Here is a 27,363-nt window from a genome sequence, read left to right as displayed (position 1 = left end):
AGATTTTGCTGAGAAGTAAACATGCGGTGAAAGGAGGTCTCCATGTAGGTGAAACAAGCCATCCTTCATCTGCGAAGACCAAAAAAAAAACATCCGAGAAATTGCTACACTATTAGGGGTTGCAAAATCTACAGTTTGGTACATCCTGAGAAAGAAAGAAAGCACTGGTGACCTCAACAATGCAAAAAGACCTGGACGCCCACGGAAGACAACAGTGGTGGATGATCGCAGAATAATTACCATGGTGAAGAGAAACCCCTTCACAACAGCCAACCAAGTGAACAACACTCTCCAGGATATAGGTGTATCAATATCCAAATCTACCATAAAGAGAAGACTGCATGAAAGTAAATACACAGGGTTCACTGCACGGTGCAAGCCAATCATAAGCCTCAAGAACAAGAAGGCTAGATTGGACTTGGTTAAAAAAAAAAAAACATCTTAAAAAACCAGCACACTTCTGGAAGTACATTCTTTGGACAGATGAAACCAAGAACAACCTCTACCAGAATGATGGAAAGGAAAAAGTATGGTGAAGGCATGGTACAGCTCATGATCCAAAGCATACCATATCATATGTAAAACATGGCGGAGGCAGTGTGATAGCTTGGGCATGCATGGCTGCCAGTGGCACTGGGTCCCTAGTGTTTATTGATGATGTGACACAGGACAGAAGCAGACTGATGAATTCTGGGGTTTTCAGAGACATACTGTGTGCTCAAATCTAGCCAAATGCAGCCAAACTGATTGTCCATCTGTATTATGAAATGCTGACCAATGACCCAAAACATAAAGCCAAAGCAACCCAGGAGTTTATTAAAGCAAAGAAGTGGAATATTCTTGAATGGCCAAGTCAGTCCCCTGATCTGAACCCAATAGAGCATTTCACTTGTTAAAGACTAAACTTCAGACAGAAAGGCCAACAAACAAACAGCAACTGAAAACCGCTGCAGTAAAGGCCTGGCCGAGCATTAAAAAGGAGGAAACAGCGTCTGGTGATGTCCATGAGTTCAAGACTTCAGGCAGTCATTGCCAAAAAAGGGTTTTTAACCAAGTATTAGAAATTAACTTTTTATGTACAATTATTTAATTTGTCCAATTACTTTTGAGCCCCTGAAATGAAGGGATTACGTTTAAAAAATGCTTTAGTTCCTCGCATTTTTATGCAATCATTTTGTTCAACCCACTGAATTAAAGCTGAAAGTCTGAACTTCAACTGCATCTGAATTGTTTTGTTCAAAATCCATTCTGGTAATGTACAGAACAAAAATTAGAAGAATGGTGTCTCTGTCCAAATATATACAGTATGGACCTAACTATATATATATATATTTAAAACAAACAAAAAATAGCTCAGTTCCTACCTGCAAATTTGTAAAAGTGTATGAGAAGTAGTGCAGCCAGAAATATACATTTTCAACCTTTAAAGAGAAGCTGTAACCTCTCACAAAGTGCATTCCCATTGTATGAACAATTCTAAAGCCTCCATTTGCCATTCATCTATTATTATACCTACTTGAAGTTATAAATGAATTGCTAGCAGTTTACCATTAAGATCCGTATAGGAGTATGTCTCTGCAGTCTGACACTGGACACACCCCAACTGCCTAATCACTAAGGAAACCAGCTTTCATCCACAGGTACAAAAACTAGGGGTTTTTCTAAAAAGAAAAAGCTATAGAACCCCTATGAGTACAATGCTTGTGCATTACTAATGGAAAGCGTTCAGAAAACTATTACACCACTATTACTATAATGATCCTTCTGTTAAAAAGGGGAAATAAAACAAGAGAAGTACAAGAACATGAACATACCTCAAATAAGTCTTCAAAGCACTTGTGATTGTCTTGATTTCCCAGTCAGTAGAGATTTCAGTGTCCGACTCTGTAGCAATCTTGGGGTCTAAAACACATAATTAAGCAAGAGTATAAAAAGAGGGAAATAACTGGACTCCATGGGGGGAGATTTATCAAAACTGATGCAGAGGAAAACTGGTTTAGTTGCGCGTAGCAACCAATCAGCTTCTCATTTTTCAGAGCTCCTTGGGAAAAAGAAAGTATCAATCTGATTGGTTGCTTTGGGTAACTAAGGCAGTTTTCCTTTGCACCAGATTTGATAAATCTCCCTCCATGTAAATGAAAAAATAACACTTTATAAGTATTGGTACCACATTCTCACATTATACTATATATTATGCATCAACAGAGGCGGAAACAGTTTTTATGAATTACTCTACCATTAACTGCCTGACAAAGGCTTTGCTGCAGGTTCTGAAAGCAAACACCCTAATTTAGTTAGCACAGAGTATTCAATTTATTCAGGAAGAAATAACAAACGGTCTGAAATCCCATAGTAACAGAAATCAAACCACAACAACCTGGCACAATAATATTCAAGATTACATCTTGCTGCATTTTTCCATCAGCAGGATAAATACACAACCACATTGAGAGAACCCCGTGTTTAACTTAAATAATGCTGATCCTCCAACAAAGATCTTGTTATGTAACATTACCAAGCACATCTAAGGCTAATGAGGGCTTTTTCTGCAAATAGGAGAGCTGTCACTGCAAGCTGCGCTGCATCACTTTCGAGTTATTTCACATGCTAAAGATATCATATTCAGAAGTCCTAGACCTAGATGCAAATATCCAAATTCAAGATAAGAAAGCTATGCAGTCCTGTACTGTGTACTTAAACTGCCAGACATCATATCTGTAGGATATGTCATCAATATCTGATTGGTGGTGGTCCTACTACCAGTGCCCCCATCGATCAGCTGTTTGATGAGGAGGTGGCACTCACGTGAGTGCATCCTCCTCTTCACCGTCTTGGAAGTCTTGGCGGTGCAGTGTAATCAAGTTCCATTGGGAGGGGGGGGGGGGGGGGGGGGGGGGTCAATGGTGCCACTTCCAGAACAGTCCCTTTACGTCCCCCCTTATAGTCAATTCGGGCCAGAGCGGACTTCCGGCGGCACGGTGCACTAGTGGCAGCACAGATCAGGCAGGCTGTTTCCCCGCTGAAACAGCCTGCTGGAGAAGGCTGCCGTTAGTGTGAAAGTATCCTTAGCACTGCAAGACAATTCCTCTTTGTCCCCAGCGGTGGTTTGAGCAACCACCTATTCATATTGCAGAGTACAGGCTGATAAGATGATGGGTAGGGGATCTCCACAATCAGTTTATCACACTGAAATGCATTCCAATCTGTAGGCAGCATATCATAAAACAGTTCAGCAGAATACAGGCCCCAAAAATTCCATCTATCCTACCCATAGATTGAACATTTAGTGGAATTTGCTAGATATGAAAGTAAACGTGACAAAAAGATAAAGAAAAGAGAAAAAAGAACAGATAGTATATATTGGACAATAATGCAGAGAAAACGCAATAAAATCGCAATAGGCTGGGAATGATTTGCATATATTTATCACCTGTATAGTACCAATGGAAGCCTTTTATTTCTATTCATATGTCTGTATAATTACATTTTATTTTATTTCATCTTTACCTATATCTATTATTATATGTACATGGAATTTTATCCAATTTGACATTTATACATACATGGAACCTAATCCGGGTTTTATCTGAAGCCGAATCAAGAAGCCCTATATAAATGATTGGAGGATAGAAGTTCCGGAGCTACTGAGGAAGAGGCAAGTAGCCTCGAAACGCGTCTAGTCACCAGTGAACTGCGCCTTCTATATTTTTGATACCGGTCCGGACCTGAAGTATAAAGAAATTGTGCGCACAAAAGAACGTTTCACACAGTTCTGCATAACATACCTGTGGATCACCTGACCGGACCTGTGGATCACCTGACCTGACCTACAGAGTCACGAGACACACCCACGAAGCTACGCAGTGGAGCGCTCCTTACCTCGTAAAGTCAGCGTCCCTGTGAACGGCCCTTACTCTCCGCTTCCTGGACCGTGCCCGAATATATACGCGAGTAGGCAGCTTGCTGCCAAGATAATTCACAGACATCAAGCGGTAAGAGTTTACAGTAACACACTGAACAAACATTACTATCTATTTATATTAGGCTATCAGACTCTTGATGGGGATCCCCTATATCATGACTCCATTGAATTAGGAGTAGGACTTCCTCTAACTTTTATATCAACTTTTTTATAATTTTTTTTATTATTTAAGGAGACCTCATTCCTATGAATATATCCTTATCCATATGGACTGATTTTTGACAACTGATCTAGTTGAATATTGCTATTACCACTGGACATATTGCTGCTATTCACCTTTTGTTGCTATACTGTTGCTGCTACCATATACCGGATATATCTTGCTGCTATATACTGCTGCGCCTGCTACCATACACCGGATATATATTGCTGCTATGTCGTATGCTGTGTTTATTGATTGAATGTGATTGCTGATATGGAAATTTACTATTGATTTTAGAATTGATTTTATTATTGAATTAACCCCTTAAGGACTCAGCCCTATATCACCTTAAGGACTTGGCCATTTTTTGCAAATCTGACTAGTGCTCTCACTTTAAGTGGTGATAACTTTAAAACGCTTTGACTTATCCAGGCCATTCTGAGATTGTTTTTTAATCACATATTGTACTTCATGACACTGGTAAAATGAAGTAAAAAAAATTCATTTTTATTTATAAAAAAAATACCAAATTTACCAAAAATTTGTCAAAAATTGCAAATTTCCAAGTTTCAATTTCTCTACTCTTATAATACATAGTAATACCTCCAAAAATAGTTATTACTTTACATTCCCCATGTGTCTACTTCATGTTTGGATCATTTTGGGAATGATATTTTATTTTTTGGGGATGTTACAAGGCTTAAAAGTTTAGAAGCAAATCTTGAAATTTTTCAGAAATTTTCAAAAACCCAATTTTTAAAGGACCAATTCAGGTCTGAAGTCACTTTGCGAGGCTTACAAAATAGAAACCACCCAAAAATGACCCCATTCTAGAAACTACACCCCTCAAGGTATTCAAAACTGATTTTACAAACGTTGTTAACCTTTTAGGTGTTCCACAAGAGTTATTGGCAAATGGAGAATTTCAGAATTTCAATTGTTTGGCAAATTTTCCATTTTAATCCATTTTTCCCAGTAACAAAGCAAGGGTTAACAGCCAAACAAAACTCAATATTTATGGCCCTGATTCTGTAATTTACAGAAAAACCCCATATGTGGTCGTAAACCTCTGTACGGGCACACGGCAGGGCGCAGAAGGAAAAGAATGCCATACGGCAGGGATCAGCAACCTTCGGCACTCCAGCTGTGGTGAAACTACGACTCCCAGCATGCACACCTCCTTGGCTGTTCTTAGAACTCCCAAAGCAGTGAATGGAGCATGCTGGGAGTCGTAGTTTCACAACAGCTGGAGTGCCGGAGGTTGCTGATCCCTGCCATACGGTATTTGGAAGGCAGATTTTGCTGGACTGTTTTTTTTTTTACACCATGTCCCATTTGAAGCCCGCCTGATGCACCCCTAGAGAAGAAACTCCAAAAAAGTGACCCCATTTTAGAAACTACGGGATTTACAACATTCATCTGACAGGTTAGATCATGTGATATTTTTATAGACCAGATTGTCACGGATGGGGCGATACCTAATATATGTATACTTTTTTTTATTTATATAAGTTTTACACAATGATTTCTTTTTTTGAAACAAAAAAAAAAAAATCATGTTTTAGTGTTTCCATAGTCTGAGAGACATAATTTTTTCAGTTTTTGGGCGATTACCTTAGGTAGGGTATGATATTTGCGGGATGAGATGACGGTTTTATTGGCACTATTTTGGGGTGCGTGTGACCTTTTGAATGCTTGCTATTACACTTTTTGTAAGGTGACAAAAAATGGTTTATTTAGCACAGTTTTTATTTTTTACAGTGTTTATCTGAGGGGTTAGGTCATGTGATATTTTTATAGAGCCGGTCGATACGGACGCGGAGATACCTAATATGTATACTTTTTTTATTTATGTAAGTTTTACACAATAATATCTTTTTTGAAACAAAAAAAATGATGTTTTAGTGTCTCCATATTCTGAGCCATAGTTTTTTTAATTTTTTGGGCGATTGTCTGAGGTAGGGGCTCATTTTTTGCAGGATGAGGTGACTGTTAGATTGGTACTATTTTGGTGGGCAAACGCCTTTTTGATCGCTTACTGTTGTACTTTTTGTGATGTAAGGTGACCAAAAAATGGTTTATTTAGCACAGTTTTTATTTTTTACGGTGTTCATCTGAGGGGTTAGGTCATGTGATATGTTTATAGAGCCGGTCGAAACGGACGCGGCTATACCTAATATGTAAAGATCGGGCGTACCGGTACGCCCGGAGTCCTTAAGGACTCGGGAAACAGGGCGTACCGGTACACTTTAAGTCCTTAAGGGGTTAAATTGCTGATTTATACCCCAGAAGGTGGTTGTGCCTGCTTTTTCCTTTTATTCATTCAGAATACTATATAGTTTTGTGTCAAAAGATTCATTAGAACTAGTAATTTTTTCATACACCTCTCTGCTCTTCCTATGTTTTGGAGTGGAGTAGTTGGTTCTACTCAACCTTCCCTTCCCGAGTGTATATACTTAGCTGTCAGTCACCGAATAGGATCTTTTAAATACCAATCTGCTGAGCTCCTTATGATCTATAACATGCTGCCCACAGATAGGACTACATGTTCAACATGACAGGATGCCTTTAAATCTTTTCTGCGCTGATCTATCTAGAATAAGCACTCAGTTCTGCATTGTCCAACTGATATGAAATATTTGTATTTTATTTTTACCTTTTACTGTACAGTGCTTTAAATTTGTGCCATGATCATTTTCATGGTTAAAGGGTTTTTCGAGAGTTTTTGTACTGATGTCCATCCCCCTGGATAGGCAGGTGCGGACTGGGAATTTAAAGTGGCTCCGGAAAAAGACATGTTACAGGCGGATCCAAATTCATAGAAGACGGGGCAACACAAGTAGACAGAGAAAACAGAAATAGGCAGGGCCAGCAATACTGGAGAGCAGCACAAAATACAGCTGCAGCAGAAGCAAATACCATAGTGCAGCACAAAATACTGCTGCCCCCGTTGCATCATGAGGATGGCTACACATTTGAATTCAGGAGAGCACCTCTGGCCATTGGCCAGGGGCATATGCACTTGATGCTCCTAGCATTAATTATTATTGAGGGCATTAGATTGCTATTTTTCCATCCAGCGCCCATGAAGAAGGATTGGGTGGCTCCCTGGGCATTAGCCTATTGGGAAATTTTCCTGTAGGTTCTATGGCCAATCTGCCCCTGTGGATAGGTCATCAGTATCTGATCGGTGGGGGTCTGGCACCCAGGACTCCAGCCGATTAGCCATTTTAGAAGTCAGTGATGCTTGCGGTAATGCCGCCTCCTTCTCTCAGATCAACCCCATTCACTTCTATAAGGCTGAGATGCGCCCAGGCCATGTGATCAATGAACGTGACATCATGTCCTAGGCAAAGCTGGAGAAAGCAGTGTTGCTTCTGCGAGCATTGCTGTCTTCTCAAACAGCTGATAGCGTTTTGGTGTCCGCCTGGCCGTGCAGAGCCAAACGGATCCGTCCTGACTTACAATGCAAGTCAATGGGGACGGATCCTTTTGAGGTTGACACAATATGGTGCAATTGCAAACGGATTCGTCCCCCATTGACTTTCAATGTAAAGTCAGGAGAGCCTATTACTATACCATCGGATCAGAGTTTTCTCCAATCCGATGGTATATTTTAACTTAAAGCGTCCCCATCACCATGGGAACGCCTCTATGTTAGAATATACCATCGGATTTGAGTTAGATCGTGAAAACTCAGATCCGACAGTATATTCTAACACAGAGGCGTTCCCATAGTGATGGGGACGCTTCAAGTTAGAATATACTAAGAACTGTGGATATAACGGCCCCTTGCTGCCTGGCAGCACCTGATCTCTTACAGGGGGCTGTGATCCGCACAATTAACCCCTCAGGTGCCGCACCTGAGGGGTTAATTGTGCGGATCTCAGCCCCCTGATCGGGGGCTGCCAGGCAGCAGGGGCCAGACCCCCCTCCTCCCCCAGTATTAAAATCATTGGTGGCCAGTGCTGCCCCCCCCTCCCTCCCCAGTATTAAAAGCATTGGTGGCCAGTGCGGTCCCCCCCCCTCCCTCCCAAGTATTAAAAGCATTGGTGGCCAGTGCGGTGCCCCCCCCCTCCCTCCCCAGTATTAAAAGCATTGGTGGCAGTGGCCACAGGCTAACAACCCCCCTCCCTCCCCCCCCCCCCCCCCATCATTGGTGGCAGCGGAGCGGCATTTCCGATCGGAGTCCCAGTTTAATCGCTGGGGCTCCAATTGGTTACCATGGCAGCCAGGACGCTACTGCAGTCCTGGCTGCCATGGTTACTCAGCTTATACTTACATGCACTGTCTGTGGCCGGCCGGTGCTCCCCCTACTGGTAAGTGACAGGTCTGTGCGGCGCATTGCTTAAAGCACAGACCTGTCACTTACCAGTAAGAGGAGCGACCGGCCGGCCACAGACAGTGCAGGTAAGTATAATGCGTCTAAAATTGCTAAGTAAGGACTGCAGTAGCGTCTTGGCTGCCATGGAAACCGATCGGAGCCCCAGCGATTAAACTGGGACTCCGATCGGAACTCTCCGCTGCCACCAATGATGGGAAGGGGGGGGGGGCGGAGGCCGCACTGGCCACCAATGCATTTAATACTGGGGAGGAAGGGGGGGGCCGCACTGGCCACCAATGAATTTAATACTGGGGAGGGGGGGGGGGGCCGCATTGGCCACCGATGAATTTAATACTGGGGAGGGAGGGGGGCCGCACTGGCCACCAATGAATTTAATACTGGGGAGGGAGGGGGGCCGCACTGGCCACCAATGAATTTAATACTGGGGAGGGAGGGGGGCCGCACTGGCCACCAATGAATTTAATACTGGGGAGGGAGGGGGGCCGCACTGGCCACCAATGAATTTAAAACTGGGGAGAGAGGGGGGTCTGGCCCCCTGCTGCCTGGCAGCACCTGATCTCTTACAGGGGGCTATGATACGCAGGGGTTAATTGTGCGGATCACAGCCCCCTGTAAGAGATCGGGTGCTGCCAGGCAGCAGGGGGCAGTTACGTAGACAGTTCTTAGTATATTCTAACTTGAAGCGTCCCCATCACCTCTGTGTTAGAATATACTGTCGGATCTGAGTTTTCACCAAGTGAAAACTCAAATCTGAAAAAGACGGATCCGTTCTGAACGGATGCAAGCGTTTGCATTATAGGTGCGGATCCGTCTGTGCAGATACCAGACGGATCCGCACCGAACGCAAGTGTGAAAGTAGCCTATGGTGTACATTTTATATTGAGATGTGAAGCCAGCCAATCTCTTCACCTATTTAACAAGGTAGTGATCTGAGTTACCACGGTGACCACAGCAGCAGAAGCAATCAATGTGTTGAAAAACTAACACAAGAAGCCAAATAGAAAATTAAAAATACATCCCCAGTATGCAGGACTGCACAGGAAAGCTAGGGCTAGTAATACACACACACAAATATAATTTGAATGAGCAATTGGATGTTACCTTTACTGAACAATTGTATTTTAAATACAGATAAGAATGGAGGGGCTTTATGGCTATTATATTTGTAACAGTTGAAGATCAGATTTTTTTGATCCAGAGCTCTAAATAACCAGAAAAGACATACATTTACAACTTAAAGGGGTTGTCTCACTTCAGTAAGTGACATTTATCATGTAGAGACAGTTAATACAAGGCACTTACTAATGTATTGTTATTATCTATATTCTTTCCTTTGCTGGCTGGATTAATTTTACCGTTGCATTATACATTGCTGGTGTCCATGGTTACGAGCACCCTGCAATCCATCAGCAGTGGTCATGCTTGCACACTACAGGGAAAAAAAGTGCCGGTCTCTCTGGTGGCCAGGACTGTGGGAGCTCACATAGGCTGGTGCTTCTTTTCCATTCAAGTGAACAGAGCTTAGCCGCGCCCACGCTAGTTGTTACTAGTAGTGACGTCAGTGGGCCGGCGTCCCGGCGATAAACAGTGAGAAGGCCGCGGCGCTGCTGGAGCACCGCTGCCTTCTCAAACAGCTGATCGGCGGGGGTCCCGGGTGTCGGACCCCCGCCGATAAGAAGCTGAGGATCTATCCAGAGGATAGATCATCAGTTAAATGAAAGTGCAGAACCCCTTTAAGTTCATTCTGGTCCTTAGCTGTGACTGATCTAGTGTCTTATGTGGATGTCAGTTTCTCCATTCATTCCTATACAAGCCTCAATGTCAGTAAAACGGGAATGAATAGAGAAACTGATTTATCAAAACTGGTGTAAAGAAAACTGGCTTAGTTGTCCATAGCATCCAACCAATTAGATTCCAACTTTCATTTTTCAGAGCGGTTTCAGAAAATGAAAGGAACAATCTGATTGGTTGCTATGGGTGCAACATGTATGAGTAAGAAAGAAATTACAATTAAATATATATATATATATATTTTTTATATAACTACCTGGATAATGCCTTTAACCCCAGCGCTGACCGCGGCATATGGGAGGTTCGTGCTCACTCTCCTCATACTTTGGGTCCCCGCGCTGCCGTGGCGGGGATCTGATGGTTGCCATGGCAGGCCCAAGCCATTCCAAGGCCTTGGGACCTGGCATGTACGGAGGCCTATGAGGCCCAGCTCCCAGGCTGGGTCTCATAGGCAAACTGTCAGTTTATTACACTGTGTAATACACTGATAGCCAATGCAGTACAACACAGATGTATTGTGCTGCATTGAAACAGGGATCAGACCCTGTAATGTTGCAGTCCCATAGTGGGACAAAAAATAAAATTAAAATGAAAGTAAAAAAAAAAAAAAAAAAAGTTTTTAACAATAAAAAAATGTAAAGTTTCAATAAAAAAAGCCCCTTTGCCATATAAAGACATAAAAAAAATTGTAAAAAAAATAGAAAAATAAAATAAAAAGAAAACATATTAGGCATCACCGCGTGCGCAACAACCTGCTCTATAAAAATATCACATGATCAACCCTGTCTGGTAAACACCATAATTATTATTTTTTTAACTGCTGAAAAAAATATAATAATACGCACCCCAAAATCATACCAATCAAACCCTCATCTCATCCTGCAAAAAATTAGACCATAGCTAAAACAATCGCCCAAAAAATAAAAGAAAACTATGACTCTCAGAATATAGGGACACTAAAACAGGATTTATTTATTTTTTTGTTCAAAAATGCTGTTATTGTGTAAAACTTAAATAAACAAAAAAAGTTGACATATTAGGCATTGCTGCGTCCGTAACAACCCCTCAGGGGAACACTTTTTTTTTTTTTTTAACAAAGTGTCAAAAAAGCCATTTTTTGTCACCTTACATCACAAAAAGTATAATAACAAGCGATCAAAAAGTCATACGCACCCCAAAATGGTACCAATCAAACCGTTCATCTCATTCCGCAAAAAATGAGACCTTACCTAACTTTCACACTCGCGTTTGGTGCGGATCCGTCATGGATCTGCACAGACTGATCCGTTCAGATAATACAACCGTCTGCATCCGTTCAGAACGGATCCGTTTGTATTATCTGTAACATAGCCAAGACGGATCAGTCTTGAACACTATTGAAAGTCAATGGAGGACGGATCCGTTTTCTATTGTGCCAGATAGTGTCATAGAAAACGGATCCGTCCCTATTGACTTACATTGTGTGTCAGATCCGTTTGGCTCAGTTTCATCAGACGGACACCAAAACGCTGCAAGCAGCGTTTTGGTGTCCGCCTCCAAAGCGAAATGGAGACGGAACAGAGGCAAACTGATGCATTCTGAGCGGATCCTTTTCCATTCAGAATGCATTAGGGCAAAACTGAGCCCTGGAAGTATCTCACACACGGAAAGCCAAAACGTCAGTGTGAAAGTGGCCTAAGACAGTCGCCCCAAAAAAATATAAATAAACTATGGTTCTCAGAATATGGAGACACTAAAACATGATTTTTTTATTTGTCTAAAAATGCTGTTATTGTGTAAAACTTAAGTAACAACCTGCTATATAAAAAAAATACCACATGACCTAACCCCTCAGATGAACACCGTAAAAAAATAAATAAAAAAGAAATTTAAAAATTGCAAAAAAAGCCATTTTTTGGTCACCTTACATCACAAAGAGTTTAATACCAAGCAATCAAAAAGTCATATGCACCCTAAAATACTACCAATCAAACCGTCATCTCATCCTGAAAAAAATAAGCCGCTACATAAGACAGTCACCAAAAAAATAAAAAATAAACTATGGCTTTCAGATTATAGAGACAAAAATTATTATTATTTTTTTCAGAAATGCTTTATGTAAAACTGAAACAAACAACCAAAAAAAGTTGTCATATTTTGTATTGTTGTGTCCGTTACAACCTGCTCTATAAAAAATACCACATCATCTAACCTGTCAGATGAACGATGTAACAACAAAAAATAAAAATGGTGCCAAAACAGCTATTTTTTGTTACTTTGTCTCAAAAAGTGTAATATAGAGCAACCAAAAATCATAAGTACCCTAAAATAGTACCAACAAAACTGCCACCTTATCCCGTAGTTTCCAAAATGGGGTAATTTTTGGGGAGTTTGTACTCTAGGGGTGCATCAGTGTGTTTTCAAATGTGACATGGCAACTTAAAATTATCCCAGTGAAATCTGCCTTCCAAAAACCAAATGGCATTCCTTTCCTTCTGCGCCCTGCCGCGTGCCCGTATAGCAGTTTACGACTACATATAGGGCGTTTCTGTAAACTACAGAATCAAGGTAATAAATATTGAGTTTTGTTTGGCTGTTAACCCTTGCTTGGGTACTGGAAAACATGGATTAAAATGGAAAGTCTGCCAAAAAAGTGAAATTCTGAAATCTCATCTCCATTTTCCTTTAAAGGGGTTTTCTCATCTCAGACAATGGGGGCATAGTGCTAGGATATGCCCCCATTGTCTTATAGGTGCAGGAGAGTGAAGAGCGCACTGCGCATGTGCAGCCGCCCTCCATTCATTTCTATGGGGCCCCGAAAATAGAGCGCTGGCTTGGCTCTTACTGTCTGCCACATAGAAATGAATGGGAGCATGGGCAGTGCATGCGCGGCACGCTCCCATTCACTTCTATGGGAGAGGCGGGAATTAGCGCTTGGTGGTGGATGGACCCGGGGAAATCTGGGGTCCTCCAGCCACAGCGCTCCCCGCTCCGTTCTCGATATAGGTGCGGGTCCCAGCGGTGGGAACCGCACCTATCAGACAATGGGGGCATATCCTAGCGATATGCCCCCATTGTCTAAGATGGCAATACCCCTTTAATTCTTGTGGAACACCTAAAGGGTTAACAAAGTTTGTAAAATCAGTTTTGAAGACCTTGAGGGGTGTAGTTTATAAAGTGGGGTCGTGTATAGGTGGTTTCTATTATGTAAGCCTCACAAAGTGACTTCAGACCTGAACTGGTCCTTAAAATGTGGGTTTTGGAAATTTTCTGAAAACTTTCAAGATTTGCTTCTAAACTTCTAAGGTCCCAAAATAAGAAAATGTAATAAACAAAATTATCCAAACATGAAGTAGACATATGGGAAATTGAAAGTAATAACTATTTTAGGAGGTATCACTATCTTTTTTTAAAGCAGAGAAACTGAAATTTTTAAAACTGCTAATTTTTTCTAATTTACCACTGATTGTACAAACTTTATTAACCCTTTCGGTGTTCCACAATTTTTTTGTTCAGATTTAAATCCAATTTTCCTGTGACACAGCAAGGGTTAACAGTCAAAGAAACCTCAATATTTATTTCCCTGACTCTGCAGTTTACAGAAACACCCCAATTGTGATCGTGTCCTGCAATATGGGCGCACGACAGGGTGCAGAGGGAAAGTAGCGCCATATTGTTAACGGAGGCCAGATTTTGCTGGAATGGTTTTCAGGTGCCATGTCACATTTGAAGATACCCTGAGGTATCCCTAAAAAGAAAACCCCAAAAAGTGACCCCATTTTGGAAACTACACTCCTCAAGGAAAAAATCTAGGGGTGAAGTGAATGCTTTGACACAACAAGCGTTTTATAAATTATTTCCAATATAAAGTTGCTTTAGCCCCACATTTTTCATTTTCACAAGGGGTAACAGGAGAAATCGCACCCCACAATTTGTTATGCATTTTTTTTTTTTTTACAGAATACGGAAACACCCTATATCTGGTCATAAACCACTGTTTGGGGGCACGGCAACATTCAGATCTTCAGGTATCTGGATTTTCTAACATGTAATTTGCTAACATTTTTATTTTTTCACCAATGTAGCTGTGTGAGGGCTTGTTTTTAGCGGGATGGGCTGAAGTTTTTATTGGTATCCTTTCTGTGGAAGTGAAGTGGGCAAGAATGGCAATTCTGTCATTGTTTTTCAATATTCATTTTTATGGGGTTCCTCTTGTGGTAAATATTGTATGATTCTTTGATTCTGTGGGTTGATATGGTTATGGAGATACCAAATTTATATATATTTTTTTTATGTTTTACTACTTTCTCAGCATATAATCCCCTTTGTGTTAAAAATAAATGATATTTGTATTTACATTTTTATAGATTTTTTTTTATTTATTTTTTTACACTTTGTTATCAAGACCCATTTGGATCTTGAAGATCCAGTTGGCCTGATCACTATACAGTGCATTGCAATAGTCATCTATTGCAATGCACTGTATAGTCAGTGCTACACTTACACTAAGGCCTCATGCACACGACAGTATTTTTTTCAAGGTCCGCAAAACGGGGTTCCGTTGTTCCGTGATCCGTTTCAGTTTTTGTTTCCGTGAGTCTTCCTTGATTTTTGGAGGATCACCAGACATGAAATGTGAAAAATAAATAAATCAAAGTCAAGTTTGCCTTGAAAATGATAGGAAAAAAACGGACACGGATCACGGACGTGGATGACAATCTTGTGTGCCTCCGTGTTTTTTCACGGACCCATTGACTTAAAAATAGGACAGGTCATATTTTTTTGACGGACTGGAAACACTGATCACGGATGCGGATGACAAACGGTGCATTTTCCGAGTTTTCAACGGACCCATTGAAAGTCAATGGGTCAGCAGAAAATCACGGAACTACGGACACGGAACACAACAACGGTCGTGTGCATGAGGCATAAGACTGATAAGATCCTCAGGGTCTGATCAGCCTTAGGCCTCATGCACACGACCGTTGTTGTGTTCGTTCCGCAAAATGGGGTTCAGTGTTCCGTTTTTGTTTCCGTGTGTCTTCCTTTATTTTTGGAGGACCACCAGACATAAAAGGAATGGAAAAAAAAAAGTCAAAGACAGGTTTGCCATGCAAATGATAGGAAAAAAATGGATGCAGACGCGGAGGACAATCTTATGTGCCTCCGCGTTTTTTAGCGGTCCCATTGATTTGAATGGGTCCGCGAACCGTTTTCCGCGAAAATAATAGGACAGGTTATATTTTTTGACGGACTGGAACCACGGACGCGGATGGCAAACGGTGCATTAGCCGAGTTTTCAACGGACCCATTGAAAATCAATGGGTCCGCAGAAAATCATGAAAAACGGCGCAACGGACACTGAATAAAACAGTCGCGTGCATGAGGCCTTAGGTACATGGCAGCCTGGATGCCTATTTAAGGTGTCAGAGGTTGCCATGGCAACCATCGGGCCGCTGCCATCGCAGCAGCAGCAGCGGCCCGATGAAAGACAGAGGAAGCTCCCTTTCAACCCCATGGATGCCGCGGGCGGCGGCTGATCGCGGCATCTATGGGGTTAAACGGCCAAGATCAGAGCCAGCACCGATTTCGCATTTACCGCTGTAACTCTACTAACTTGCTACAGGCCGCATTATGGGGGGCAATGGCACAATCTGGGGGCATATGGAGGCAGCACATGAATGAGGGTCACGGCAGCACACAGTAGGCCTTCCCTGATTTCAGGCAGTGATCTCCAGAGTGGAGATCACAGCCTGAAACTGGCATTTTAACACTAAAGCGCTCAGATTGGTTAGTCTGCAGAGACTAACCAATCGGAGTGCTTGCCGGCAAGGGACCACTCTGATTGGTCCGTTGCCGGCTTCCCCAGTGCGTCACAGCCCCGGTAAGCAGATTGGACGTGACTGTATGTCAAAATGCAGTAAGTCACTTGCAATTTGGACGTACAGTTACGTCCAAATGCCTGAAGGGGTTAAGTAAGAGACGCTGGGCATGGTTTTCTAAAATCACATGAAGAGTATCTTAGCTTCAGAATGGAAGTCCGAGCACTAATCATTATTCAGTTTGTGGCAAGTTTTTGTTATTCGAGTAGTAAAGGATATGACTTTATCCAGACATTACTGTTTATACAGATTATCACCTACGATGATCTGCTCCTGAGCCTAAAGGCTTTCTAGAGGAAGATGACCCTGAATTGTAATACGACTACTTAAAGGCAACCTGTCACCATGTTCTGACATTTAAAACCAAATGTACCTTAATGCTTGTTTACCTACCCTGATAGTTCCCAGTGATCAATCCATAATCTTCTCAGAACTAATCTGTCCTATTTTATCGCCCTATAATGCTTTCCCGCCTTTTATGCTAATTAACAGAAAAGAGTCATATCTTACATGCTTGACCAGAGAAGAGTCATATTTTCTCAAGCTCCTCAGCTCCGCCTAAGAAACGCTCCTACAGATAAAATTTTGCGTGAGCTTCCTTGCTTCTAGTCAAGGTAAGCACAACCCCTAACCGTCCCCTCTTTTGTTACATTGACAGCCTGCAGTTTTTGACAGCTCTGTGTTTGCAGGGTGAAGAGAGAGGGAAGATCTTGTGCACAGCATTTAGCTCCTCACTGCCTGGGGAAGAGGAAACCCTGCAGCTTCTCAGCACCTGAGACAGAGCCTCCAACAGAGTTTGTGCTGCTCATGGTAGAAGAATCCAGTGGGAGGGGAAAGGCAGAGCAGACAGCTCAGCCAGCAGATCAGGCAGTACAGGGGGCGTGGCTAGTCACTCCAACCAGCACAGCCTGAGGGAGGTCTGCCTCTGTGCACGGATCATCATCAGGGCAGAGAAAGAAGCGGACATCACAGGTCATGTGACGCTCAGCTAACTAGAACAGGGCCATTGTAGATGACATAAGTGAATTGAAAATTCCTTACATTTGTTTAGTTAGAAACATACAAAAGAACTTGGAAAACCCCTTTAACAAATTAATCAGCTCAGAATTTTTTTATTTAAAAAAATATGGCGTTCAAGGGAGGACAATCACTTTTCTGACTCTCCATGCCATAACTACAAGCCTGCTAATTAAAGTAGGACAGAGGAAATGCAAAACAATGTGGATACATACTGTATGCCATTCAAGTCGAATAGAATACTTATACAGTGGCTCACCAGTTCAGTAATATGAAATGAGGTGCTATATCATCGGCACACCCAAAAGCCATTAGATGCAAGAGAATAAAATTATAGGTAAGTATGAGAGGCACACTCCCACTAGTTGCTGCACGGAATAAGTTTGGAAACAATGATAATAAAATGTGTATTTTTATTTTATATTCTAAAAATCTTAAAAAAATATCAAATATGTTGTTTGGAATACAATGGTGTAAAAGAGTAACAAAAATGGAGATAAAAACAAATCGAGGTGGGGGGTCCTCTTCAAATGTTGGAAATCTACACTAGGATTTCTTTGCTGATTACCATAAGGTGCCTAGTCCTAGCTGGGTATAAGCGGAGTATACTGGAATATAGAGTGTTTTCCGCTAGGCTTGGCTGGATGTGGATCTGTTGTATATTGTGTTAAGTACGATTATACATAATTTCCATCAATGCTGAATACATCAAATATATATACGCTGAATACATAGAGTGCCAGGTGCTCAATATGGTGCTGGGTACATAAACGTGCTGAGTACATAGATATATAGACTTATGCTGGATACATAGAGTGCCAGGTGTTGGCTGAATACAAAAAGTGCTTTGACTTCTTGAACAATACACATCAATTGTTTCCTAAAAGTATTCGGCCTGTTTGGATGATAGATGTGATGCTAGTTCATTAGGTGATCAGAATGGTTGCCAAAGTGGATATTACCAAAAGTAAAGTGATATCATAAATGGGGTTAGTTCAGATTGCTGTTATTCACTTATTCTTTGAGTGATGTATAGAAATCATATAGACAAAAATAAGTTCCACTTCAAATCTCCTTAAACATTAAGTTTGAGCGCACCTTTCTGAGCGCCGCTCCGAGTCCCGAACGAAATCCTCCTTAATCCTGACTACTAATCAGCCGCAAATATAGAGTGGCAAGTGCAGAAACAGAGGGGGACCACACAGAGGAGCAAAATGAGCCCAAGCAAGGCGCAGGCGGCGGCAGAGCGGCTCAAAGAATTTGCTAGAGCCGAGAACCAACATGGCGCTGCATCTCCGTCTAATCCGCGTGCACATGAGACTCGTGGCAACCCAACCCTGCAGCAAGATCCTCAAAGCGAGGAAGAACCTGAGCTCTCACCTAAAGCAGCCCATGAGCAGCTGATGACTGCAATTTCTATGTGCCAGACCTCCCTCACAAGCAAAATTGAAGAGGTGAAGGTAGATGTTGGGCTCCTCAGGCATGATGTGCAGCAGCTGAGGGAAAGAGCGAGACAGACAGAGCACAGGGTGTCAGAGCTGGAAGATATCACCCGACCAATGCAGGCTAAACTTTCGGATCTGGAGCAGAAAGTCCAGTTGTGGCAGCAAAAATGTGACGATTTGGAGAACAGATCCAGACGTAACATCCGAATCTTGGGCCTTCCGGAGAGGGCTGAAGGAATGGATCCGGCGTCCTTCATAGAAAATTGGTTCAAGACCACATTCTCTGGTGCCGCTTTCTCAGCGACATACGCCGCGGAGAGGGCTCACAGAGTCCCGGCAAGACCTCCCCCACCAGGGGCTCCCTTTAGAACCCTGCTAGCCAGACTCCTAAACTGGAAGGACAGGGATCTGCTGCTCAACCTGGCAAGAACCGTGCAGAACTTATCTTATAATAACTCCAGGATTTCACTATTCCCTGATTTTTCGGCGGAGTTACAGAAAAAGAGATCCACCTTCGTGGCTGTCAAGAGGAAGCTACGTGAGCTGAATGTCCAATATTCCATGTTGTATCCTGCACGGCTCCGGATTATAGATGGCGGGAAATCCTTATTTTTCACAGATCCAAGGGAAGCCGATGAATGGGTAGCCAGCAGACCGAGACACTGATCTGAGAAGTTTTGGGATCTACACTACACTTACCTATTCCAAGTCGACCTGTGAAGGACGCTAACCTGTTCGAAGTTGGACTCCGCTCACAGAATTATACCCTTGGTATCGTATGAATATCATGGTTCCCTATTAGGGATATGCGGAGTGTTTAGTTATCTGTAATGTTTAATTCCTGCACTCGTACTAGTTGATATTTGGCTGTTTAGTAGTACATGGCCACGGGACTCACCCGGCGAATACCTGCACTGGGTTAACACCTATGTACACCGTGCAGGTCCCCGTATATATGGTCATGAATGATGCGGGCCTTGAACCTGCTCTTTACCTGATGTTCTTGACATTAAGTTGTTTTTTTATTTTTACATGTATGTTATGGTGGTACTTCAACATTCCCTGGAAAAGAATGACGTTATACAGGGTGGGTGGCAGAGATAAGGGATCCGAGAATCTATTTAAAGAAACATTACTTATGCAATTCATGGGATTTAGGATAGCATGGCGGGACTAACAGTCATGTCATGGAATGTGAGAGGTTTGGGTGGACCTAGGAAGAGGATAGCGGTGTTTTTGCATGTGCGTCGGCTTGCTCCACATATCCTGGGTTTGCAAGAGACCCACTTAACATTAGAGACGGGCAACAGGATAAAGAAGCCGTGGGTACAGTGGAGCGCCAATGCATATGGGAACTCGTACTCAAGAGGGGTAGCAGTTTTAATACATTGCAGCCTGAGATGGGAACTGCAGAGGCTTGTTGTGAACCCAGACGGACGGTACATATTTGTGTATGCATGTCAACTGTATTCCATACGTCATCATTAATGTGTATAATCCTCCGCCGGCCAGCACATCTGTCCTGCAGGCTGTAGTGAGTTTTGTAGTGCCGTATCCGAATGTCAGATTAATATGTATGGGGGACTTTAATATGCTAATGAACTCGGATTTAGACCGATTTCGGAGCCCGGCAAGAGACGAGGTGACAACTAGTTCAACTTCAGCACTTTTGAAAGTGGCCACTGAGATGGGATGGCTTGATTTATGGCGGGAAAGACATCCCCTAACGGTGCAGTACTCTTGCTTCACCCCTTCTAGAGGTGCCTTGTCCAGGATAGACTACATCATGGGTAACGCACTAACCCTTACTGAATTGGAGAGTATTGAGTACTGCCCGCAGGGGCCCTCTGACCACGCTCCGCTGTTAGCAAGGTTCTTACTGTCGGATGGTCGGGAGAGAGGGAATAAGATGCGTATACATCCCTTTTGGCTCACCCTAATAGGATCTAATGATCGAATTCCGGATCAACTCCATATGTTTTTTGAGGTGCAGGGAGACACAACAGACGAGCTACTAATCTGGGAAACGTTAAAAGCTTATTATTAAAAGAGAGTCCCACCGGAGGGAAGTAGAGCTTCAGGAGTCCTGCAAAGTGGCCGAGAATGCTTTTATTGGAAACCCCTCTGAGGTTAGCAGGCTAGACTGGCTCCTTAAGAGGAGACAATACATGCAACACCTGCAAGAGAAGAGTGATCGCAAACTTTTCTTTCTTAAACAACAGTCTTTTGAGCAGGGAGGTCAGGCAGGTAAGCTACTGGCCCATATTGCCCGGAATAATTCCTCAGCCCCTCCAGTCCTGCGCATCAGAGGGTCGGATGGAGAGATAAAAGAAAAGTCGCCGGACATTCTTGCTAGATTCCAAGAATTCCATCAAGAATTGTATAGCTCAGTGACACATTACTCGCCCCAGGAGCTTGCAACATACTTACAGGAGGTGACACATCCCCAATTCTGTGCTGAGGATAGAGAAATGCTAGAGAGGGATTTTATACTAGAAGAAATACAAGATGCCATGCGAGGACTGACAACTGGAAAGGCACCCGGCCCTGATGGCATCCCGATTGAGGTGTACAATAAATATGGTGACATTTTAGCCCCCAGAATGAAGAACATGCTGCAGGCGGCAAAGACTCAACAGAAACTGCCAGACTCATTTTATGATGCCACCATAGTGGTCATCTTGAAACCAGATAAAGACCCTTTAGAATGTGGTTCGTACAGACCCATATCCTTGCTAAACCTAGATTATAAGGTTCTTACGAAAATAATTGCCAATAGATTAAACAGGGTCGTTGCATCTATTGTACACCAGGATCAATCCGGATTCATACCGGGGAGGTCCACATCCAATAACATCAGGAGGGCGCAAGTTATAACGCAAACCTGTAAAGCCTTGGATAAGCCATGGGTTCTAGCTTCTTTGGACACGGCCAAAGCCTTTGACTCGGTGGAATGGCCGTATCTACTGGAGGCACTAAAATGTTTTGGTTTTGGTCCGGTATTTGCCCAGTGGGTACAAATGTTATATAAGCAGCCTAAAGCGAATGTACTGGTGAACGGCTCACACTCAGGTCACTTTGAACTAGGTAGAGGAACAAGGCAAGGGTGCCCTCTGTCACCCCTCCTATTTGCAGTCGCAATAGAGCATTTAGCACTTAGACTGAGGCAGGATGGGGTCTACAGTGGAATCTCCTTAGGTGGCAGAGAGGACAGAGTCGGGTTATACGCTGACGATCTGATCCTTTTTATGGATAGGGCGGAACAGTCGCTACCTAGAGCAATTGAGTTAATTGAAATTTTTGCCCGTTTCTCTGGATTGCATATTAACTGGTCCAAGTCAGCTCTGATGCCTCTTAGGCCTGAGGGATGGCCTACGATATATTGCAATCTCCCAGTGGTAGACCGGTTTAAATACCTAGGTATCATAATAACTAGAGATCCCCCCTTAGCATATACTTTGAACACAGAGCCTTTAATCTCTATATTCACTAAGAAATTTGCGGCGTGGCAATCTCGTTCCTATTTCACTGATGGGGCGTCTGAACCTCATAAAGATGGTCCTTCTTCCCAAGGCTTTATATGTATTGGAACATGCTAGCACGACCGTCCCGAGAAGGTTCTTTGATCGCCTTCACTCTATGATGTCCGCGTTCATTTGGGGTGCGGCTAGAAGGAAATTGGCGCTCCGTACTCTGCAGAGGCCTAAGCTGCAGGGGGGGTGGGGCGGCACTCCCAGACCTGTTCCTGCACTTCCTAGCGGGTCAGCTACGTTACCTCACCTCTTGGGTCTCCTCACAGCCTCTCCCCAATGCAGAGTTCTATCTACAGGACTTCCTCCAAATACATTCCCTATGGCCAGTACAGGAAGATATTAGTCTGTTCCACGGAAGAGCCCTTCTACTACATATGCTGGCCCATCAGGTTTGGGAGGCAGCTAAACTAAAATCTTATACTGATCTGCCGGACGCAATACCCCTTTGGAAAAACCCTATGTTTCAGCATTTGAGTAGACATGATGGCGCTGCGATGTGGAAGGAACATGGGATACTGACCCTGGGGGACCTATATGAGGGAGGATCCTTGAGATCCTTTTCTCAAATCCAGGAAAAATCTGGTATTCCGAGACACATGTTTTTCAGGTATCTACAGATTAGGCATGCCCTTTCTACGCAGTTTGGTAGAGGCTCTAGAAAGATCTCCAACTATCCATTGATTGGAGTGCTGTCCACACAAGGCCCTAGAGGTCTCATATTGGCTATCTATACACACCTCATAACCATGAAAATGATCATGTCCCCTCTGACCGTAGAAGACAAGTGAAGGAATTGCATTCCATCCCTTTCTGAGACAGAATGGACCGAGGCATTAGCAGCTCCTACAAGAGTTTCTCCCTTGGTCAATAATAAGATGATACAGCTACATATACTCCATAGAAGCCATCTTACTCCTAGTCCTAGTAGGTTGTTTAAAATGGGTAGGATGGAGAACGACAACTGCCTAAGATGTCATCAGGCAAATGCCAACTTCTGGCATATGATGTGGGAGTGTAGACTCATACAAAGTTTTTGGAGAGATGTGACATCCTTATTGTCAGATTTAGTGCCAGGAACTGTCCCGCTTTGTCCTAAGATGTGCTTGTTGGGAATTATAGATGAGCAGCAGTGGTCTCATCACCACAGGATATTCCTGGAAGAAACTTTATTCCCGGCTAGGAAGGCGATAGCCCTTAAATGGATGGCTGATAGGATGACTAATGTTAACCACTGGAAACAGGTAGTAAATCAGATTATTCCTCTAGAAAAAGTAGTTTACATTCACAGGGGGTGCCCTCAGAAATTTGAGAAAGTGTGGGGGGAGTGGTGTGCGTCCACTGATACGCTAAATTCTCGATGAGATCTCATATCTATCTATCTATATGTAGGTTTTGGGGGGAAATGTAGAATTTTTATGTAATCAATAGCCATCTGTGATGAAGTCCCTGAAATATCAAGTGTGAAACTGTTTAGGAATTGTAATGGTAACTGTCAGAAACCCTGCTGCGTCCAAGGGGGAATTAGATCAAGAATAATGTACCACAAAATGTTTTATTTCTTATGATTGTTTATGTCAATTTGTATGTTGACTTTGTATTTTCATTTATTGGATTTATTGACATGTCGAAAATGTCATGTACATTACTATTGCACCTTTATACTCCAATAAAACGAGTTAAAAAAATAAATAAACATTAAGTTTTCGTACTTTACCACTCCGCTGTGTGCCGCTCTGTTCGTCCGTATCGTCAGTGATCCCTTCTGCCCTGCAAAGACCTATGCGGCGTCCCACGTGGTCGGTCGTGTGTATACCGTGGTGTCCCACGTGACAAGGGGCGGGGCAACACGTCACTCCCGAAGGTGGTTGTGATTCGTCCTTGGTTTCAGGGCGGAGGTTCGCTTGGGGAGTGTGAGATTGTGGTTGAGTTTAGGTCTCGGGATGTGCGGAATGCGGCATAAAATAAATTCCAGCGGTGGTGGTCCAATAATATTGACTTGTATAGCCCTCAAGTTCCTTTCACCAAACGTGTTTCGGAGTCTATTACTGTTCCTTCCTCAGTGGCTTATAGTAGTGTACTGGAACTGATGAGGGTTATTTTAACAGTTTTCTTGAGATGGGCGGTACATTTGTACAATTAGGTCATCTCGAAAATCTGGACAGGATTTAATAGAATTTTCATTTTGTTTGAGCTGCTGTACCAAAACGCAGCGGTAGTGACATAAATTACTTAAAGGGCTTCTGTCAGCCCACTAAACAGTTTTTTCTTTTTTTGTTTACTACTAATCCCTATACTGCGAGCTCTGCATACATAAGTTAAATAATCATTTTTGTTAAGTAGAATTTGATAAAAAGCGATTTTTAAAATATGCAAATTACCTTGCTACCAGCAAGTAGGGCGGCTACTTGCTGGTAGCAGCCGCATCCTCCGATCCTAACGACGCCTCCTCCGCATTGTGATCGACAGGGCCAGGGAACGGAATCGTTCTTTGCTGGCCCTGCCTGTTAGCATTCAAAATCTGGCGCCTGTGCCGCGGCCGTACCTATCTTCAATCTGCGCAGGCGCACTGAGAGGCGGCCGCTCTCTCCTCAATGCGCCTGCCTGTGACGTCATCGGCGCAGGCGCATTGAGGATGGAGCGGCCGAGCGAGTGGCCGTCTCTCAGTGTGCCTGCGCAGATTGAAGATACGTACGGCCGCAGCGCAGGCGCCAGATTTTGAATGCTAACAGGCAGGGCCAGCAGAGAACGATTCCGTTCCCTGGCCCTGTCAATCACAATGCGGAGGGGGCGTCTTTAGGATCGGAGGATGCGGCTGCTACCAGCAAGTAGCCGCCCTACTTGCTGGTAGCAAGGTAATTTGCATATTTTAAAAATCGCTTTTTATCAAATTCTACTGAACAAAAATGATTATTTAACTTATGTATGCAGAGCTCGCAGTATAGGGATTATTAGTAAACAAAACAAAAAAAAAAACGGTTTAGTGGGCTGACAGAAGCCCTTTAAATAGTGTAAAGGTTAAAAGTTGGCCTGTCTCAAAACATTGAAAGTTAGCCTGTCTAAAAGCATTGTTATATTTCCCTCAATGTCTGCATTCTGTGTTATATCTTGGGCTCATAGGGTCATTTGGTCTTATTCATTTACTCCAATAGTAAGTGGTAAGAGTCCGTGGATAATGATTCCCTTGTCATCTTGTCTACATAGGTACTTGCAATATTTTGCTGTGAATACATTTTCTAAGTGGTTGTGTTTTATGTATTGTAAGCAATCGTATCATCTTACAGTTACCCCATATGATCTTTTACCAGGTTGTTTTTTTATGAATGGGAGATGTTGTTGCTAAATCTTTGTCATAAAAAACGCAGATGCGTTTTTGGTGCGGTTTCTCCGTGTTTCTGTATTTTTTATATCAAAAACATTTGTGTCATCTTGAAGTAACCCCATATCATCTTTTGGCAGGTTGTTTTTCTATGGATGGGAGATATTTTGGTTTTGTGGGGACTAGTTTGTTCATTTGGACTGTTGAGCAATGTGAATTGTTCGGAAGGTACGGAATGTTGCTATAATGAAGATAGAGGGAGGGGCACCCCGGGGAGAGGAGATAGAGGTGCTGGTAACACAGCTGGACCTATATTTCCCATCCCTAAGGGGCCCCTCCTCCATCACAAAAATCTCTAGTTCTGCATTGAGGCCTGCAGGGGATATAATGTTGAATTCAATATTAGTCTTGATTCGGCCCTAGACATGTTTTCTATATGGTTTCCTCCCCTCCAAGGTTTGTGAATCTTCTCTACTGCTGTAAATATTAATGATGTAGGATCGCTGTTATGGTGTGTCTTGTAGTGTTTTGATACTGAGTGTTGCTCGTATCCCTTTTTAATGTTCGCAATGTGCTATTCTCTTTTTCATTGGCCACCGTATACACACGACCGACCAGGTGGGACGCCGTGTAGGTCTTTGCAGGGCAGAAGGGATCACGGACGATACGGACGAACAGAGCGGCACACAGCGGAGTGGTAAAGTACCAAAACTTAATGTTTAAGGAGATTTGAAGTGGAACTTATTTTTGTCTATATGATTTCTATACATTACTCAAAGAATAAATTAATAACAACCTGAACTAACTCCGTTTATGATATCACTTTACTTTTGGTAATATCCACTTTGGCAACCATTCTGATCACCTAATGAACCAGCATCACATCTATCATCCAAACAGGCCAAATATTTTTGGGAAACTATTGATGTGTATTGTTCCCCATTTTTCAAGAAGTCAAAGTCTACAGCACTATCAACCAAGGTTTCAATTTATACCTAGCACTTTTTGTATTCAGCCAAGACCTGGCACTCTATGTATCCAGCATAAGTCTATATATCTATGTACCCAGCACCATATTGAGCACCTGGCACTCTATGTATTCAGCGTATATATATTTGATGTATTCAGCATTGATGGAAATTATGTATAATCGTACTTAACACAATATACAACAGATCCACATCCAGCCAAGCCTAGCGGAAAACACTCTATATTCCAGTATACTCCGCTTATACCCAGCTAGGACTAGGCACCTTATGGTAATCAGCAAAGAAATCCTAGTGTAGATTTCCAACATTTGAAGAGGACCCCCACCTCTATTTCTTTTTATCTCCATTTTTGTTACTCTTTTACACCATTGTATTCCAAACAACATATTTGATATATTTTTTGACATTTTTTATATTTTTAGAATATAAAATAAAAATACACATTTTATTATCATAGTTTCCAAACGTATTCTGTGCAGCAACTAGTGGGAGGAGTGTGCCTCTCATACTTACCTATAATTGTATGCCATTCAAGGTCTACTTAAAACCAGATGACTATTTGCACAGGAACTGTAGTAAATGGTGCCATTAGCAGTCATCATTCAGGATCTGTGTTCAGAATATTTTCTAATAAAAACACTTTCTTGCCCCAACATGTCACTTGGTGCCATACAGTTGCATACGTTGCCCACCGTACAAAGAAAAACTTAAGTGGGGATCCATTTTTATAGGAAAGCATAGTTGACTTAACCACCTCAGCTCCCCTAGCTTAAACACCCTTAATGACCAGGCCACTTTTTTACACTTCTGCACTACACTACTTTCACGGTTTATTGCTCGGTCATGCAACTTACCACCCAAATGAATTTTAAATCCTTTTTCTTCTCACTAATAGAGCTTTCATTTGGTGGTATTTCATTGCTGCTGACATTTTTACTTTTT

General features: G+C 42.6%; 1 protein-coding gene across 2 annotated transcripts in view; it reads right to left on the bottom strand.

Moving 5' to 3' along the window:
• The window catches only part of ARHGAP26 (Rho GTPase activating protein 26), a 608,947-nt gene that overhangs the window by 316,467 nt on the left and 265,117 nt on the right, over window positions 1–27,363 (bottom strand). For both annotated transcript variants that reach the window (XM_040406016.1, XM_040406026.1), the window contains exon 15: window positions 1,815–1,902. In XM_040406016.1, coding sequence (XP_040261950.1) covers window positions 1,815–1,902 — 88 coding nt within the window. The remainder of the gene's footprint in view (window positions 1–1,814; window positions 1,903–27,363) is intronic.

Source organism: Bufo bufo, chromosome 1, assembly GCF_905171765.1.
Source record: "Bufo bufo chromosome 1, aBufBuf1.1, whole genome shotgun sequence".
In the NCBI taxonomy this organism is placed as follows: domain Eukaryota; kingdom Metazoa; phylum Chordata; class Amphibia; order Anura; family Bufonidae; genus Bufo; species Bufo bufo.
This window is presented reverse-complemented; position numbering and strand designations above follow the sequence as displayed.